Source organism: Brachypodium distachyon, chromosome 2 (assembly GCF_000005505.3).
Source record: "Brachypodium distachyon strain Bd21 chromosome 2, Brachypodium_distachyon_v3.0, whole genome shotgun sequence".
Classification (NCBI taxonomy): Eukaryota; Viridiplantae; Streptophyta; class Magnoliopsida; order Poales; family Poaceae; genus Brachypodium; species Brachypodium distachyon.
Genome location: NC_016132.3, coordinates 55,156,855 through 55,174,598, shown reverse-complemented (window position 1 = coordinate 55,174,598; position 17,744 = coordinate 55,156,855). Strand labels below are relative to the sequence as shown.

The following is a 17,744-nucleotide window of genomic DNA, read 5'->3' as shown; positions in this document are numbered from 1 at the left end:
TTTTCATTTTACAATAATTTTTGTATCTTGAACGTCGTTGCGCCTCCGGAAAGTATTCGATCGACGTTCCACTTCGGAACATTTGATGGCGGGCCTCGTCGATTTTGTTTGTTTCTTCTCTGCTTGTATAGGGCGTTCGATTTTGTGGGTGATGATTCTCTTCTTCGCCATCCAGAGAAGTCGATGCGGCAGCGGGTAACGACGAGTTCCAGAGGAACTGTATGGCCTGACTCGGGTGGGAAAGGAAGAGAGATACTTACAGGATTTTTTTTTTCTAAAATAATACGGTGTGAAGAAAGCAGGAGCTGTCCGACGAGAAGATATCCAGTGCTCCCATCCCTTAGGGTGCTACCGTGCTCCCAACGCACGGTAGCATCTCTAAAAAGTTTTTAATTTTTTTTGAATTAAATTGAGTGGGTTCAGAAGATATGTGTTTATCATGTCACAAAGTTTAAACTTCAAATTCATTATATACAGAGAGAAACAAAAATGACAAATGCAAACATGAATAGTGCCAGAAATTTTGTTTTTTGTGTTTTTGTTTTTTTGCGACCTACTCATATCTGGATATGTAAAAAAAATTTAAGAATGCTACTGCGCGTTGGGAGCACGGTAGCACCTCTGGATGGAAGCACTGGATATCTTCTTGATGTCCGACGTGCTCAGGAGCACGGATGGGAGTTCGGACGCGGAGGAGGCAAGCGCCGTGTCCTTCCTCCACGGTGCAGACGCATGGGTAATAGTACAGTCTAAAAAAAGGGCGCAGGGGCAATATCGTACTTTATATTTCTCATGGACCTCCACGCTTCTCGCAGTCTCGTACCGTTTTAAAACAGGCAGGAGCAGATCAAACCGGAACCTGATCGAACACCATTCGCCGCCGCCTCCTCCAACCTCCTCGACTCAGGGAGCCCTAACCCTAGCGATCAGCATCTCGTTCGGGCGGGATCGATGGCGTCGTTCTCGGAGGCGCCCCCGGGAAACCAAGCGACGGGCGAGAAGATCTTCAAGACCAAGTGCGCGCAGTGCCACACCGTCGAGAAAGGCGCCGGCCACAAGCAAGGTGAGCGCCAGAACTGACCGCTGAACGTACGTCAATTGCGCTCCCCTTCGTTTCACGAGATGCGCGTGTTGGGGTAGCAGGACGATATGATCGGTGCCCTCCCGGTTGGGGATTGGTTATACGATTGGTGGGCATTGGTACGGTGGTGATCTGCCTGGCGCGAGGTGTTGCAGGCTTGCAGCGTGGCGGCTGCGGTTCCCCTTGGCACGCGCGAATCAGTGTGATTGGTCTAATTCGTGATTCCTTTTGATCGTTTCGCGTTTGGATCCCGTTTAGACGTACCTGTGTCCTTTTTGCATATAGATGTATTTTATTCATCAGGAACAAAAGCCATTTTCCACCGTTAGCAAGCGACTTAATTTGGTCAGTTCTCATGTTTGGTTTGTTTATCGAAGGTTCTTCATCATTTTCTGATGAAATATTGATGTAATCCAGAGTTGCAATTAGCTACCGCGGAACATGATGATTAGTTCGAAAACATGCCATGTCATACTTTTTTCTATATCCACTTATCCAGATGGCGTAGCAGCACAGTTTTTGCAGTTGTTAAAGACAATGCAGTGCGTGCACCAATTATGGCCAGCCTCGAAGATAATTTGGCCTTTTGTGAATATTTGTGTTGCAGTTTCCAATAAGGTTTTCAGTTTGTGAAATCGTCTGAGAAACAACACTTATTTTGTTCTGCATAGCACAAACTGGTTTTAAACTACATACGAAGTACACCTTTTTGTTGCTTGTTGAGTTATGAAGTAGGCCCTTGTCTAACAAATGTCAAGGTGTAGTTAGTGATGTCAATCATGCTGATCTGATGCAGGGCCTAACCTGAATGGTCTGTTTGGGAGGCAGTCTGGTACAACTCCTGGTTACTCTTACTCTTCGGCTAACAAGAGTATGGCTGTGATTTGGGAGGAGAAAACATTGTATGACTACCTGCTTAATCCAAAGAAGGTACTGTTGATGTCGACTTCCCATTACCCAGTGCAGTTTCACCTTTTGTCATCAGTGGGTACATTGTATGTCAGCTTCTCCCTTGTGTTTTGCGCTTCTAATCGCATATTTCATTCACTCTGTTATGGCAGCTCATGTTACAAGTGGTTAGTGTTCTAAACATGCCTGTTATATGGCACATTGTTTAAATGCAAAGTGCTTTGCTAGCCTTGCTGGCAGTTGCTCAAGTTCTTGTGGTAGGATTGATGATACTTTAGTATGCTTTGAACCTATAGTCTTGGAGCCAAATTCATGATAATTGCTACTCCTTCCGATCCATAATAAGTGTCTTTGATTTAGTACAAATTTGTACTAAAGTTGTACTAAATCAAAGACACTTCTTATGGATCGGAGAGAGTACTCTGGAGTTCATTGTATAATAATCATCGTTTCTTCTATTTGTGCGGTTATTCTCTATTTTGTTTCCAAATATTCTAATCTAGCTGCTTTTGCATCTACTCAAGTATTAATCTCTTAGTTATGAGTTATATGCACCTGGATCTCCTTGCTTTCCACATATAGAGCTATTCATTTCTTCAGAACCACCTGTTACCAATCACTTGTTCTGACTAGCAGGGTTGGTTTACCTTACCCACCGTATGCTGGAATACTTTTTCTTTGTTTGTATCTCTACTCGTAGAATGTCATTATTTGGTTTTATATGATCTCCTGAACGCTACAACTATTGTATCTTCTTATGCAGTACATTCCTGGAACTAAGATGGTATTCCCTGGACTGAAGAAGCCTCAGGAGCGTGCTGATCTCATTGCATACCTGAAGAGCGCCACAGCTTGAAAGGGCTCGCTGCCGTGGTCAGTTAATAAAATAGATACTGTCATGAGGTTACTCTGGTTTGACAGGGTAACAGGATGCATCGACCAGACAGTTAAAGCGGAATTTGTTGAAAGTGCGTGGTCGTATTTCTCCTTGTGATGTTTTTCTTTTATCTGATTAGACTAGGAATATTTCAAATATTTGAGCTATATCATGTTAAGATATTATTTTGTCGATTCCTAAAGTGATCTAACTTAAGGCTAATGCCTTACCTGGTTCCTTCAGTGATCTTTGGTTTAGTATTTCCCTTTGGGAAATGCTCCCTTTGCGGTTGACATATTGTTTTTTTAATTCAACCAGTGTTGTTTATTTTATCGTTGGTTTTCGTTAGCGAGCGATCTGCCAAGCCCATCTATAATGACCTTTTATAATGGCTGTTTCTCAGCCATGTTGGGAACCTGTTTGGGTATTTGATAGGGTGGTAGACTGGTAGATCTCATATTTGGTGTGCAAACTATTCCATCGCTAAGGACCGAATATACCTCTTCCCTGTCCTCTCTTGCCGAAACATGAAGGTTTTAGTCTCTTGGAACTCGACAAGAGGCTGTTGCTAGAGTGACCACATCACGATTGCATGAACCAAACATGCAGGCCCCCGCATGAAAATGTGAAATTGGATCAGATTAACTGGACAAATCAATCGCATACGGCCCGAGTGGCACTTTACAGCGTTATTATTTCTGTGGATAACACAGATGAAGAGATGTCAAACCGGCTCAAAGCGACAAATTCATCGCTCCATGCTGCGCCATGTAGAGTTTATCTGAAACAGACGAATAAATATGCATGCACTCTTATTGTTTCTATCCTTGCGAGTGTAATCAAGTCACAAAGTCTATATGTAAGTCATGTTTGCATATGAGCGACAAGGAAGTTATGATCCAAAAGGAATATGGGTACCGACGAAAATGGTAGTACTAGGATTTATTATAAAACGTAGGCGGAGGGATTTTGATCCCAAACCTGAAAACCTGGTAGTACTAGCTTTCAGAAATGGAATTCACTCAATTTATATTGATGTAAAACAAAAGAAACTTTCTATTTATATTTAGATTCCACGGCAGCGATCAGAAACCACGCATTTGGGACTCGCATATTCGTATCAGCAGGAGCTGCAGTAGAAGAGCAAGAGCAGCTGCACAAGCCGGGAGACCGGACCCACGCCGCAGCCTCCGTGTGTTCCGGACGCGCCTCCACTACCCCCACATGCTGCCACGTGCCCCATCGCCTCTTTCCTCTCTGGCTCTCTCCCTCTCCAGCGCCTTCCTTCCTCCCCTTCAGTTCTCCTCTTATCACTTCCGAGCTCTAATGGCCTCACACCCCGCGCGCTAAAGAAGCCCCCCGGTCCCACGCCCTGACAGGCCCGACCCCATGAGGCAGCCGCACCTCCTCTCGCCGCAGCAGCTCTCCCCTTCCCCCGTGCTCTCCTCCCACTTCTCGCCGCCGGCGCTGGGGGGCTCGCCGTGGCGGTGGCGCCACCGCCGCGCCTTCCACGCGCCGCTATCTTCGCTGCGGGAGTCCGAGAAGAGCACGCTCCGGAAGGCCTCCCCCAACGTCCCCTTCCGGTTCGGCGGCGGCGGGGGCGGCAGCCGCAAGGACCGCCGCTCCGCCGCCGACCGGGAGGAGAAGGAGGAGGCGGCGGCGGCGAGGGAGGAGGACGAAGGCAACTCGGGGGCCATCACCGGAACGCTATTGGCCGGGGCGGTGCTGGTCGGGGTCGTAGGGGGGTTCGGGGCGGCCGGGTACGTGTACAAGGACCAGATCAATACCTTCCTCACACAGTTCTCCGGGTTCATTGAGGGTAATGGAATGATCGAGCTGTGCTCTTAGCTCCTCTTGCTTTGTGCTTGTCTGGCCTAAGCTGTGAAATACTGACAATAGCGAAATGTCTTCTTAAGTTAGTGCGAATTCTGCGCTGAAACATAGTACTAGGTGATTAGATACCAGTGGCTTTTTAGCAAGATTTTAGAAGTTTAGACTTCATACTTCATTGAAGAAATATCTAGGTCTTGACTAGTTCACAAATCAAAAGAATTAAAAACTAAAAAGATCAGTCAACTTATTATTGTTAAGAATCTCTCCATTATGCAATATGGCTAACTAAAGTTGTTCAAAGTGTATTGTGTGGTAAAATAAGGGCCGCAGGACTGGCTATATGCAGATCTGTAGCTTCGTTTTTTATCATTATAAAATCTTTCAAATAAACGTTCATCCTTGGGTTGTTTTGCTTAAGCGCTTAAACTGTTATGTTACTTTATATGGACAGGCTATGGGCCTGCTGGATATGCGTTGTTTATACTTGCCTATGCAGGATTGGAGGTATGTTCTCACATTATTAACCTTCTTCTCTATTGTGCTGTCAAGGCTTATGATCATTTCGACCTAAACTAGCTAGTCAACACCAGATGATGATACAAGTTTGCAGGCAGTACAGTTGAGTAGTTGTTGTTCCGAAATGTTTGAGATGTTATAATCGGCTGAAACCAGGGTGGTGTGCAAAATCTAGTGTCTTGCAACCTACTTAGTTACGATAAGCTAAAAGTGCACCAGAGCTCCACTTTGTGAATGTAGTTGTCACATAACTCCTAGGCGCCAGTAGATACTTGTATCATGTTTTTGGCTTTTATCTTTTTTGAGTTTGACGAAACAGAATCTGGTGGGTCCACCTTGATCCTTTTGACTATGAATGCTCAGGCTTTCTGAATATACATATAACATCAAATTTGCAACTTCGGAATAAATACTAATGACGGTGTTTATCGGATTCAGGTTCTTGCAATTCCGGCAATACCATTAACTATGTCTGCTGGTCTATTATTCGGCAGTGTTACTGGTACTATTATGGTTTCAATCAGTGGAACAGTAAGAACTCCAACATGAACAACATTTTTGTTGCCAATTCTGCCCTTATGCATTTTTTTATTGAACTTTGTTGACTGTGTAGCTAGCTGCCTCGTTGGCCTTTCTCATCGCCAGATACTTCGCTAGAGAGCGTATTCTTAAAATGGTTGAAGGAAATAAGAAGTTTCTGGCGATTGATAAAGCAATAGGTGAAAATGGATTCAAGGTTGTAACTCTGCTTCGTTTGAGTCCCCTATTACCGTTCTCCCTTGGGAACTACCTGTATGGCTTGACTTCAGTCAAGTTCTTGCCTTATGTGTTGGGCAGGTTAGTTCTACTCCCTCAATACTTAGTTATATCATTGCGGCATTGTGCACAAATCTATCAGGAATGTACTAAGTACATAGTCCCAAACTTCTATCCCACAGAGCAAGCTGCATCGATTGAGAAAGTTAGCTGTTCTCAGTGGCCTTTAATCTAATATTTTCTTTCTTCTGCATTATTCGTAATACAGTGTAGCAACGCTATTCTGGAAGCACGTGATTTACGAGACCAAAGGAATAGCAAATATCATTAAATAAAATATACCTGATAAAGGGATTGACACTTTTTTGTCCAGTACAAACTGGGACATTATTTTGTGAAGGAATACACAGTAAAAAAAATCACCAGTCTTTTCAGTAAAATGGTGTGAGCTCAGATATTCCTTTTATTGGCATGCAGTTGGTTGGGAATGCTTCCAGGAACATGGGCTTACGTTAGTGCTGGTGCATTTGGACGAGCAATAATCGTAAGTTCGGCTGCTGATCTTTTTTAATTTATATTCTCTGAGAACCTGCTTTTGCTACTCCACTAACCCCTTTCAAGCCATCAAGCTATTTTTGTCTTCCAATAGTCTATAGGCAATGTTTTATAACTATGTAGAAGAATGCTTGCGTATGTGTTCTCTTACAGTCCGATCGGTCCATCCCATGGGTCTTGCACATGTGGATGGTAGGTACTCAAGTGAAATGTCCAGAATGGAATGTCAATTACTTATATATCCAAATGCGAACAGCTTAATCCAACTCAAGTGTCAAGCCATCCCTTAATCTGTGACGTTCATTGCTGTTGCTGTTAGCAGCTCAAATATTTCAGTGCAAGTAGATCATGGTGTTTCTGTTGGTATTTCGAAAATTCATCTGTATGTATAGTCAGGACAATTGAACGATAGCAGCCTAGTTCTAACCTAATAAAAAGTACTTTTGGGGATGAAATATCTTCTTGTGTCTGGCCAAATAATCTCTCTTAGTTATGCATAGCAGCAGAACTCATAAAGTTGGCAAGAAAACTCTTATTATTAAGTAGTTTGAATACTGGAACAATGACATGGCCCTCTCATTTTACAGCAAGATGAGACAGAAATTGGTCTGGGAGGAAACAACCAGCTACTGACACTGGGCATAGGGCTATTAGTTACAGCCGTTGCTGCCACTTATGTAACAAGGCTTGCAAAGGTATTTGACATTTTCCTATGAATAAATCAGTATAATTTGTATGTGTTCTTTTCTTTTCTTTTGTCAACCTCTGCTGTTACTAACTACATCTCTTTGTTTTCCAGGATGCTGTAAAGGATATTGATGAATAGGATGGTAGGATTACATAGTAAAAGTGCCATTCATAGCGAAGTAGCACACGCATTGTACATCACTGGCATCATTGATGCAATCTAATATACTCCCTCCGTCCCGAATTAATTGACGTGGATTTGTATAAAATTCTATACAAAATCCACGTCAAATTCGGGAAGGAGGGAGTACTAGAAATGCAAGCAATTTTCAGAGGAAAAAGAGTCTTCTTGCTGTTCTCGTCCAGCTGAAATACCTATTCCCTCACTCTATACACACGCCTACCGCCTACGCTGATCTATCAAAAAATAAGACAGGAAAGGATTTTACGTGCAGGCCTTCTACCAGTAGTCGCCGCATGAACAGACGCCATCCCTCATGTGATGGAAGCAGTTGGAGTCTCTCAGTATGATCTCCCTGCCGTACACCTTGGCGACCATCTTGATCGCGACATGGCAGTCGCCACAGACCCGGAGGTTCTTGAACACGCGCACCGGCGCGCCGGCCGGCAGGGCGAGCAGCCCGAAGGCCACGGCGAGCCTCTCGCTGTGGTGCGCCAGGCCCTTCTCCCTCCCCTCCGGCGCCTCGTCCTGCAGCGCCCAGTCGGTGTCCGCCACGAACCCTTCGGCTCGGACTTTCTCCATCATCTCCTCCACCTTCCTGTAAATCTCGTCCGTCCGCGGGTGCCCCCGGTCCTCCACGTAGAACAGGTGCGTCACGCCGCTCGCCACAACCCAGCTGCACCCGGGCTCCTTGGCGATGCCCCTCGACTTCATCAGCGTGCGAATCCTCGCCACGTCGCTCCATCTTCTTTCGCGCGAGTAGAGGTTCGACAGCATGATGTATGGCACGGCGTCCGTCGGATCCAGCCGCCACACCATCTCGGCCGCCCGTTCAGCGAGCTCCGCGTTCCGGTGCGTCCGGCACGCGCCCAGCAGCGCCTTCCAGACCGTGGCGTCCAGCTTCATCGTGCTCTGGTCCAGCAATTCCATGGCCTCGTCGAGCCGCCCGGCTCGGCCTAGCACGTCCACCATGCACGCGTAGTGGTCCGGCCCAGGGGTGATGCCATGGTCGGCCTGCATGGACTTGAAGTGAGCCCGGCCGGCATCGACCAGACCGGCGTGGCTGCACGCGAACAGCAGGCCGATGAAGGTGACATAGTCCGGCCGGCATCCCGAATGTACCATCTCGGCGTAGACTTGCAGCGACTCCTCGCCCCGACCGTTCTGCGCATACCCGACGATCAGCGCCGTCCATGTCACGGGGCACCGGAGCCGCGTCGCATCGAAGACCTTCCGCGCCTCACGAAGCGAGCCTGTCTTGGCGTACATGGACACCAGCGAGTTCCCGACGGAGAGGAACGGCTCGAGGCCGAGCCGGACGGCCGTGGCGTGCACCGACTGCCCCAGCTCCAGCGTGGTGGACCCGGCGCACGAGCTCAGCGCCGCCGCGACGACGTACTCGTCCGGCTCGACCCCGGAGGCGACCATGTCGCGGTAGACCCGCAGGGCGGCGTCGTGGGATCCGGAGCGCGCGAGCCCCGTGAGGAGGGAGGTCCAGGTGACCACGTCCCGGCGCGGCATTTCGTCGAACAAGGCCCGCGCGGCGCCCCCGCGGGACAGCTTGGCGTAGGCGTCGACGAGGGCGTTGGCCACGTGGAGGTGGGCGACGAGGCCCGCGCGCAGGAGGAGCGCGTGGAGCGCGTCGGCGGCGGCGGGGACGCGGAGCAGCGCGGCGGAGTTGAGGATGGGAGGGAAGGTGTACTCGTCGGCGGGGAGGCCCCTGGCGGCGCGCATCTCGTGGAACAGGGCCAGCGCGCGCTGGTGCAGGCCCGCGCGGGAGCAGCGGGAGATGGCCGCGTTGTAGGCCACGCCGGGCGGCACGACCATCGCATTCGCGGCCGGGTGCTGCTGAGCTCGGTGGCGGTAAGAGTGTCAGTGGAAAACGCAGCGTCAAGCGTCGGCAATGGCCGCGCCATAAGATATGCCCGGCGATTAGAAGTTGGTATTTCTTGATGCTCGAGAAATAGCAAAAACAACAATGTGATACTGTATGCTTTTACTCGAGAAACAAGCCATTTTTCCGTATGCACGGTTGCCTGAACATCCGCGGCGTCGGCTGCTATGTATATCGTCACCGGCGCCGGTGCGTTGCCATGCAGCATTGCGAGCCAGGGAGGAGGAACCAGGCTTTTGTGGTACATCAATAATTTGATCGGTTCGCCGGTTCATGACTATCAGAACGATCTTCACGACAAAGCAAAAAATCACCTTCGGAGTATTAAGAGCCTTCACCAATCCCCAAAAAAAGGAGAGCCTTTGACAAAGTTGATTGGAATTACATGATTAAGGTTTCTCACTAATAACTAATTATAAATGACTAGGATATACTTTTTCAATGAACAAAGGCAGGAGCTCTGTCATTCATTAGAGAACAATGAGTTTACAAACGTACTTGCACACCGCAAGTCAAGCACAGAACCAAAAATAAACCAGTTACTCAAGAGCCTCTCTTGAACCAAAACACTAGGCTCAGCCTAGAAGAACTGAAATCACACATTCGCGGTTCACCATCACTAACATATACCACCGGGTTATTGTCATCAGCTTACAAATAAAGGTTAGGGTAGCTGTCAATTGCAATACACATCCTTTCTCATGGTATTGTTGTCAATATGTTGATAGAGAACTGTGGAAACCAGCTTTGATTCTTGAAGATGAGTTTAGAGTTTACAGTTCAGAAAAGCAACATACTGATGCAAGCAAGGTAGTCAAGTCTTCTAACTGATCATCGCTTAATACATTTGAACCACTTCATTTCTCCCGTACCAGTATTTTGAAGGTTTTCGCACAGATAGTTGATCCGTTTAAGCCTTAGTATTACCCTGTAGTTCATGTCAAATAAGGTCGATTCGTCCGTTCTCGACAAGGCCCTTGATGGACTTGTAACGAAGGACATACAAGTCGTCAGCAACCAAATCCACAATCTCCTCTCCACTTCATGGAAGCAAGTGTCACAGGTTAGTAGAGCTTGAGATAGTGAAATGACAAAAACCAAGCGTGCTTGGGCACTTACATGTCATCTAGCTGGAATGCTCCTACGTCGCTCTTGGTCTTGCAGAAGACAAAGGTGTCAAGCTGAGGCTCTGGAACTGAAGAGGACATTTGAAACCCAGTCAGGAAGTACGTAAAAAATGACTACAAAACACATTTCTCTCGCATGTTCAGCAATAACAGGGGAAAACACTTCAGTAATAAAAGGTATGTACATGAAAGATCAAAACAATTGTCTCAATGTCTGTTAATAGCATAAGAAAGTATATGCTATTCTGACATCTATTTACTCTCGGTGCTTGCCTAAAAGTGAGGTTCAGGCCCCTGTTCTAGGTACTAACACTAGCGGGTTATTACTGATACGTTAAATTCTTAACTGATATTGTGGTTTCATATGCAACCACTGAATATTTTCTGGAATTGGTATGGAAGGGGTGGGACTAAACGACATACACCATCACATTGCCCAAGATTGACTCTCCTCACTTCTCACGGTTATTTTCCTGTAATGATTTTTAGCTCATTCAGGTTCTGTAACCACTATCCAGGTTCCAGGCTACCCTGCCGTCGCACTTTCCTTAAGTATATGATGAAGCCAAATTTAACGAATTCAATGAGTAAGCGATGTTATACAGTTATCTTAAGACCCAAGTAGGAGATAAGATCATAAGAAATAAATGGTAAAACCTTCAAAATAAGCTGCTTATGGTAAGGCATGTTAGTATGACAAAGCTGTTTTTCTTTACTTCTATAAAGATCTGAATTGGTGGTGGTCCATCACCTTCAGACTGTGCCACGTGTTGATTTGGCACAACTATTGAGATGAGAAAGGATATGATTATTTGATCTGAGAAAGATAGTACAACATTCTTTCTAAACATGCAGTTTATTTTTTTAGTCCATAGCAATGCACGGGTACTGTGCTAGTATGAAACAAATAACAGTCACATTACAGTGAGGTTTCTTAGACTGATTCCAAGAATGGAATGCTCCACCAGCATGAGTATTGATGAGGCTAAATATAAGCATCACTACAGACTGTAATAGAAGGGCCAACAGATGGAAAGCTGATTTCATGACTACCTGGCAGGGCAATATTACATTGTCCACTAAACTAAGATGCACCAAATTGGGACTCCAAGAGGCGTGAGTATACAAGAGAGGCTCTTTTATGAGTCTGTTGACTTAGTCGTGTTATCCGAGATAACTTGTGAGTACACGTACGTTAGTAACCAGGGTCCGCAAAACCTATTTGTCAGAGACTAATTGAATATCATGTCAACATGAGATACATATCATGTTGGCCACTTTAAATGGTGAAATTTTCTACCGATCATTCATACTGAGCAGCTTATGTGACAGCTGAAGCTACAAACACCCAACATACAGCACGGCAAAGAAACACTCTAGTTTCAAGATCAAGTAGAATACCCATGTCATCTTCTGTGCTCGACAAGGATTGCCTCGTTACGGAGTCATACCCATAGGGAAGCTTTGAGAGCACAGACTGCTCGAGATGCTTTTCCATGATCTCCGTGCAGCTTCCAACAGATCAAACACAACAATGGACAGTCATTTCAGCCACAAAACCAGCATCAACAACCAGTAGATGGTCCAATCGAGTAGACAGATACCTCTTGGCGAATCGCTGCTCCTGCAGCGACAGCCGGCTCATGAGGTCGTCAGACTTGGAGATGTGGATCATGTACTTCTCAATCTACAGACAGCGATATGATCACGTAAACTAAATGTCAATGCACCATTTCGGTCAGTAGTTGAACCACTGCCGGTAGAAATATTGGATATACTTTTGACCTTCTGCAGCCGGAGGCGGAGGTACGAGCGGAGCAGGAAGAGTGCACGGTCGAGGTCCATCTGGTACAGCGAGACCACGAGGTCGTCGACGCCGTTATCCGTGAAGTCTTCGAGTGTCTCCTCCTGATTAAACACACAAGTTGTCAGGAATCAGAAACATTCTACCGCGACGCGACGAACAGGGTAGGACAGAGAGGAGGGAGGAGGGGAGGGCTAACGAGGAGCTGGATCTGCTCGCGGGCGCGGGAGACGAGGGGGGAGTCGAAGCGGAGGATCTCCGGCGCGGCCTTCTCGTTGCGCCAGGCCCGCTTTAGCAGCTCCACGTCCGTGGTCGCCGCGGCCGACGCGGTGTCCTCGTCGTCCCACGAAGACATCCCTCCCTTCCTGGCTTCCTCTGTCACTGATTGGCAACGCAAGCGCCCGCAGGAGTCCGCAGGAGTGAGGGAATGATGCGGTTAATGAGGGGGGAGCCAGCCTACCGACGGCGAGTAGAGACGTGGAGGCAAGCGGTGCAGGCTGACGGCGCCGGCGACAGCGAGAACCGAGGAGGAGGGTTGGGGGAGTGACTCGAGTGAGAAGGATATTGCTGGGTGGGGGTGTGAGCAGATCTATGTGGGCCGGGAGGAAATGGACAAACCGGCGTGGGCTGGACTACGCGGCCGACCGTGCTGTGTCGTGTGTCCGGTGTTCCAGAATCATGGTCGCTCGCGACCGCGACGAACTGCGGTTAGTTTTTCCTTTCTGTTTTTTGTTTTTCGTGATTAATGTTTTAGGGATTTTTTCTTTAATTTAACGGTTTTTTATATCTAAATCGTCTGCTTTTAGTTACAGATATTGAATATGGGTTTGTGTTTTAAGATTCGGAACAGACGATGAAAAAGGAAGAGTTGAACGTCGTCGAGATATTAATCCAACGTTTTTGATACATCAACTGAGATTTAAACATTTTGCTTAAAAATCAGGCGTGTGAGATATAGCTACACCCTTAATTTAAATAACCTCCTAGGTGATATCCGCTCTAGAACCAAATAAAGGGCTTAAATTCAACGTTCCAGGATCGCTCGGATGAACTAAACTGTATCATGTTTGATTAGACTTAGGGGTTGATCGGTTGTTGTCCTCGTATTTTCTACTTGAAGAATTCATGGGGGCTGCTAGGATCTTGTTTATTTGGTTGCCCTCCTTGTGAGTTCCCTGACTCAGGCCTCAAAAAACAAGTGTCTAGGCTTGGTCGGCAACGAACGAGTGCTGATCAAGATGAAACATCTTAGGTAATTTGTGTTGTATCCAATGGCACTGTCCGTCAATGTCCTCCACCATCGGCCCTCTTCCCCTCTGCAACCTCATCCTTTGGTAAAAAGTCCCATCCTTCACGTCTCTCTTTTCGTTCTCATGGCAGCTATTTTCCTCTGTCCACGTGCTTCACATACCACCTTCGTGAGTGGATCTTCTCCTAAGTTTCTACTGACTAGGCTGCCTGCAACTTAACATTGCAACTTTTGTCCTCCAGTAGCCGCCATGGAATCCAACAAGTATCATACCAGGATGCTAGACCGAAACGAAATGGCGGTCCATGGTCGCCATTAAATGCAGCAGCAGGCTCCGTCTAAACATCCACTTCAAACTCCCTGCTGGTGGGCTGAGGCATGGAGGTCCAATACATGGACCTGATGGATACCAGGCTCATGGAGACTGAATGTCCAATCCATGGTGATCACTAGGATCGTGGCAAACATGGTCGTCTAAACAACCAAAGTTATGGTATGTACGTTTCTTTGACTTTGTTTCTTTTATTTCATAATGTAACAACACTGTAAATTCCGTTTCGCCACGGAACGCCACACCTTCCGTCGGCACTCCTGTCGAAATCGAAAGGTGTTTAAAAAAGAAAAGAGAATTCTAAAGGTGTCGACACCACTGATTTTTCTTTCCTGGCATCGTTCGGGCGGACAGAAACGGACCGATTCGATTCCTGCCCTTCGTTCCCAAACGATAGAATCCAAGGGGAGAATCCGGGTGGCGGGAGCCGGGTGTTCGCCTGCGGACCAAACCACCTCGCAACGCCCGCGATTCTTCCTTTCCCTTTCCCCCAGACCCCCACCCTACACGGCACGCACGCCGCAACACAACCAAGCCCTCGCCTCTCCAAAGTCCCAATCCTGCCGCCCCCAACCTCCCGAGCCAGAACCCAAACCCTAGCTAGCCATGGACGGAGGAGCGGCCGCTGACTTGCAGGAGTGGGAGCTCCTCCTCGCCTCCCCCACTGCGGGAGCCGCCGTGTCCGGGCCGTACGCCGGTGGCGGCGGGGAGGGGCACGACGATGTCGACGCCGGCGCCATCAAGTACGACTACTTCGACCTCGGCTCCGACGCCAGGTACACCAGGAGGGCGTCCCTCTCGATCGGGGGCGAGGAAGAGACGGACGAGGAGGACGCGCTCCTCGACGCTTCAGGCAACGCGAGCTGGGTGGAGCCGCAGCCCGACGACCTCGCCTTCCCCGGCCGCGACCGCGCCGCGCTGTGGTCGGATTCGTCGTCGGACGGGGAGAGGCGCGAGGAGGCCGAGGCGACCGAGCCGCTGGAGCCGCCCCCGCCCCAGGAGGCGGCGCCGGCGCCGGCGGACGAGGGGGCGGTGGCGAAGGGAGGGGCGGCGCCGTGGTGGAAGCTGCCGATGGAGGTGCTGCGGCTGTGGGCTTCGCGCGCGGCGAGGAGCGCGTGGTCCCTGCCCGTCGCCGTCGCGCTGCTCGGGATCGCCGTGCTGGGCCGCCGCCTGTACCGGATGCGGCGGCAGAGCAAGGCCGTGGCGCGTTTCAGGCTCGTCCTTGACGAAAAGGTGAGGCCTCCCGCCTCTTTTCGGGCTATGTCGCGTGCGAATCACCTCACCTTGTGCTGTGCTTGTGTAGGCGTCTCACTTTTCAGTCTCGTGTTGTTCAGACGTTGTTTCGTGTATCACTTTTAGAACCTGGTAGTGCTGACCTTAGCAACAACCAGTTCCACCAGAGCCTTGCTATCAGTCTTTAGAATGCTGACAGGTTACATGATGTAAGCACGTCGAGGAGAAACTCTAGAGAACTCCTTGTATTGTTTAAGCTGAAGATAGAGCAACGTCGAGGAGAAACCTCTAGAGAACTCCTTGTATTGTATAAGCTGAAGATAGAGCAAAGAAAGAACATCTATAATTAGCTTTTCGGGAAATTTCCAAACGAACAATTTCAACGAAATCTTTCAATTTCTCATTTTATTATGGCTACCAATGAGCTTGTCTTCCTGACATCCTCCTTATGATGCTTGCACAAATAACTCTGTTAGATTCTTTGCAAAGAAAAAGAACTCTGGTTGCCTTTTCTGAATTGTTGTATGTATTTGGTCTGGAAATGCATAGCCGTAGTACTTTAACGGATAAGCTATTGATCCGCCGACTGAAAGTTGGATTTGCTGTTGATCATCCCACTGAAAGTCCCAGATCGAGTTTAGCCACCGGATTTGCCTCAAGAGTATAATTACATTTTTGGTAATTTAAATATCACATGTTATTATGTAAAGCCATGTAAATTGTGGCTGACGGTAGAATTGACTGGGTTACCAAGCTTAGACACTAACCTATGTTGACGTTGTTCCTGGTAGTGATAATATCAACTAACTCCACATGTCTTAACTTTCTAGATTTCACAAATCTTACTGTCATGTTGTTGCTTGCCGAATCTAATATTGTTGTCATCTCTGCAGAAGGCATCCCAATTCAAGGCCCAGCCGATGTTACGGAGAGCTCCGATCGTGAAGCCTTTGCTTCCTGCCAATGGGGTGACCCCATGGCCTGTGCTCGGGCACCTGTGAATTGTGAGATCTGTGACGTAGAGCTAGTAAGAAAATTGCATGAAGCCACTTGGCTCGTGAGCATACTATGCCGTCCCCTGCAGATTTGCCCCGAAGTGCACGCTTGCGGAAGACCGGTGATGCTGAAGCGAACCCCATTCCCTTTGTCTGGGATGACATTCAGGTCTTTTTTTTACTTGATGCTTGTATTGTATCCGTGTCTTTGTGTGTGTTTCTTCCTTCTTTTTTTGCGAGAAGTGTGTGTGTTTCTTCCGTGGCCTCGTTTTACCAGATGTGCTTGAACAGTGTGTGTGTGGGTGTATATATATCTCTGTGTGTGTGTAAAATATACATAGATAATTGCAGAATGGAAGTTGGAACTGTGCTGAACTTCCTTTCACCGCACCTGATCTTATTGTTTCTTTTCCTCGGGTGACAATGGAGTGGCCTGGCTGGCCTTCCGGTCAAAACAGAAAGGGCCTGGCTAGGGACTTCACGGCATCCCTAGAAAGGGTAGCCATGTCTACTACCTGATGTATCGGTTTGGAGACATCGTACTTGGTTTATCATTGGAGGATGTGGCTTGCACCACTTAGAATAGCCAGATTCAGCAAGGAAGTACTACTGAACTCTAATGCTGGCTTAGTGTTTACACCAAACAAGATTGCCACAGTTCGTGGGGGACCGAAGACAACAGAGTGGTCGTGCCGGAGTGGTTATCGGGCATGACTAGAAATCATGTGGGCTTTGCCCGCGCAGGTTCGAATCCTGCCGACCACGTTTTTGTTACCATTTTCTTCGTGCCGTTAATGCAGGTTTTGTGTAACGTGTATGCCGCGAAATACATCGAGGCGAATGCACCTTGTTACAATTGACTTATAAGCACTAGCAGGTGTGCCCCCGTTGCTACGAGTCAACAAAATCACAAACTATTTATTGTTAATGCAGGTTTTGTGTAACGTGTATGCCGCGAAATACATCGAGGCGAATGCACCTTGTTACAATCGACTTATAAGCACTAGCAGGTGTGCCCCTGTTGCTACGAGTCAACAAAATCACAAACTATTTATTGTTAATGCAGGTTTTGTGTAACGTGTATGCCGCGAAATACATCGAGGCGAATGCACCTTGTTACAATCGACTTATAAGCACTAGCAGGTGTGCCCGCGTTGCTACGAGTCAACAAAATCACAAACTATTTATTTTTAATTTATGTGTAGACAACTCATGGCGCCGTCGAGGTCGGCATGCGGGTGTGGTGGCGTCGATTGTAAGACGGAGTAGGAGAATTCGTGAAAAAAACTGGAGGAAAAAAATAATGAGCAGTGGCATATTGGTTGTAATTTTAACGAATTTAACCTACGGCAGCGATCATACCATCACCACCAACTTCAATTTAATATATTGGTATAGATATTTAGAACAGGAAAAGGATGACAAAAGGAAGCAAGAGATCTCTAGTAATATACCTTGTTGTATCTGCAACATGGAAGATATGATTTCAACGTATTGATAAGATGACAAATCAATAAGATCTCGATAAGATCAGATGCGAAAGGAAGGTTTTTTGGGTAAAAATGGAGTGATTTCAACATTAATACGAATAGCTGCAGGTTGTGAAATTCCAACTCATTTCTAATTAATTGGAATTTGCTTCTTGGACGATCTTGATTACTTGAGTCACACACAGATCATCCTTCTTATATTGGCAAAAATGAAGTGACTAATTGC

General features: G+C 47.4%; 5 protein-coding genes and 1 non-coding gene across 6 annotated transcripts; 4 read left to right on the top strand and 2 right to left on the bottom strand.

Annotated features, from left to right (window-relative positions):
- The first annotated feature begins 836 nt into the window (after positions 1 to 836).
- Positions 837 to 3,113, top strand: LOC100826637 (cytochrome c). Its single transcript, XM_003564742.4, has 3 exons — positions 837 to 1,063; positions 1,878 to 2,011; positions 2,754 to 3,113. Exons 1-3 carry the CDS (start codon positions 952 to 954, stop codon positions 2,844 to 2,846), a joined length of 339 nt encoding a protein of 112 aa, XP_003564790.1. The 5' UTR covers positions 837 to 951; the 3' UTR covers positions 2,847 to 3,113.
- Positions 3,114 to 4,135: 1,022 nt separating this feature from the next.
- On the top strand, positions 4,136 to 7,573 carry LOC100826326 (TVP38/TMEM64 family membrane protein slr0305). Its single transcript, XM_003564741.4, has 7 exons — positions 4,136 to 4,686; positions 5,152 to 5,204; positions 5,655 to 5,747; positions 5,830 to 6,053; positions 6,450 to 6,516; positions 7,115 to 7,222; positions 7,327 to 7,573. Exons 1-7 carry the CDS (start codon positions 4,257 to 4,259, stop codon positions 7,351 to 7,353), a joined length of 1,002 nt encoding a protein of 333 aa, XP_003564789.1. The 5' UTR covers positions 4,136 to 4,256; the 3' UTR covers positions 7,354 to 7,573.
- Positions 7,369 to 9,605, bottom strand: LOC100826014 (pentatricopeptide repeat-containing protein At2g03880, mitochondrial). Its single transcript, XM_003564740.4, has one exon. It carries the CDS (start codon positions 9,220 to 9,222, stop codon positions 7,675 to 7,677), a length of 1,548 nt encoding a protein of 515 aa, XP_003564788.1. The 5' UTR covers positions 9,223 to 9,605; the 3' UTR covers positions 7,369 to 7,674.
- Positions 9,606 to 9,723: 118 nt separating this feature from the next.
- LOC100825702 (DNA replication complex GINS protein SLD5) lies at positions 9,724 to 12,804 on the bottom strand. Its single transcript, XM_003564739.4, has 6 exons — positions 12,420 to 12,804; positions 12,202 to 12,324; positions 12,021 to 12,103; positions 11,818 to 11,927; positions 10,409 to 10,484; positions 9,724 to 10,329 (listed from the first exon to the last, which is right to left on the bottom strand). Exons 1-6 carry the CDS (start codon positions 12,573 to 12,575, stop codon positions 10,230 to 10,232), a joined length of 648 nt encoding a protein of 215 aa, XP_003564787.1. The 5' UTR covers positions 12,576 to 12,804; the 3' UTR covers positions 9,724 to 10,229.
- Positions 12,805 to 14,138: 1,334 nt separating this feature from the next.
- Positions 14,139 to 16,418, top strand: LOC100825394. Its single transcript, XM_003564738.4, has 2 exons — positions 14,139 to 15,033; positions 15,927 to 16,418. The coding sequence occupies exons 1-2, from the start codon at positions 14,407 to 14,409 to the stop codon at positions 16,032 to 16,034; spliced, it is 735 nt and encodes a 244-aa protein (XP_003564786.1). The 5' UTR covers positions 14,139 to 14,406; the 3' UTR covers positions 16,035 to 16,418.
- Positions 16,419 to 16,711: 293 nt separating this feature from the next.
- TRNAS-AGA lies at positions 16,712 to 16,793 on the top strand. Its single transcript has one exon. It is a non-coding gene; the product is annotated as a tRNA-Ser (tRNA).
- Positions 16,794 to 17,744: the final 951 nt, after the last annotated feature.

Coding starts and splice junctions, on each gene's coding strand:
- LOC100825702 (XM_003564739.4), bottom strand. CDS start 12,575: ATGTCTTCGTGGGACGACGAGGACACCGCGTCGGCCGCGGCGACCACG. Junction 12,325..12,419: donor GCGAGCAGATCCAGCTCCTC/GTTAGCCCTCCC, acceptor GTGTTTAATCAG/GAGGAGACACTCGAAGACTT. Junction 11,928..12,020: donor GAGCAGCGATTCGCCAAGAG/GTATCTGTCTAC, acceptor ATCTGTTGGAAG/CTGCACGGAGATCATGGAAA.
- LOC100826637 (XM_003564742.4), top strand. CDS start 952: ATGGCGTCGTTCTCGGAGGCGCCCCCGGGAAACCAAGCGACGGGCGAG. Junction 1,064..1,877: donor AGGCGCCGGCCACAAGCAAG/GTGAGCGCCAGA, acceptor GATCTGATGCAG/GGCCTAACCTGAATGGTCTG. Junction 2,012..2,753: donor ACCTGCTTAATCCAAAGAAG/GTACTGTTGATG, acceptor CTTCTTATGCAG/TACATTCCTGGAACTAAGAT.
- LOC100826326 (XM_003564741.4), top strand. CDS start 4,257: ATGAGGCAGCCGCACCTCCTCTCGCCGCAGCAGCTCTCCCCTTCCCCC. Junction 6,054..6,449: donor TTGCCTTATGTGTTGGGCAG/GTTAGTTCTACT, acceptor ATTGGCATGCAG/TTGGTTGGGAATGCTTCCAG. Junction 7,223..7,326: donor ATGTAACAAGGCTTGCAAAG/GTATTTGACATT, acceptor TTTGTTTTCCAG/GATGCTGTAAAGGATATTGA.
- LOC100826014 (XM_003564740.4), bottom strand. CDS start 9,222: ATGGTCGTGCCGCCCGGCGTGGCCTACAACGCGGCCATCTCCCGCTGC.
- LOC100825394 (XM_003564738.4), top strand. CDS start 14,407: ATGGACGGAGGAGCGGCCGCTGACTTGCAGGAGTGGGAGCTCCTCCTC. Junction 15,034..15,926: donor GGCTCGTCCTTGACGAAAAG/GTGAGGCCTCCC, acceptor TCATCTCTGCAG/AAGGCATCCCAATTCAAGGC.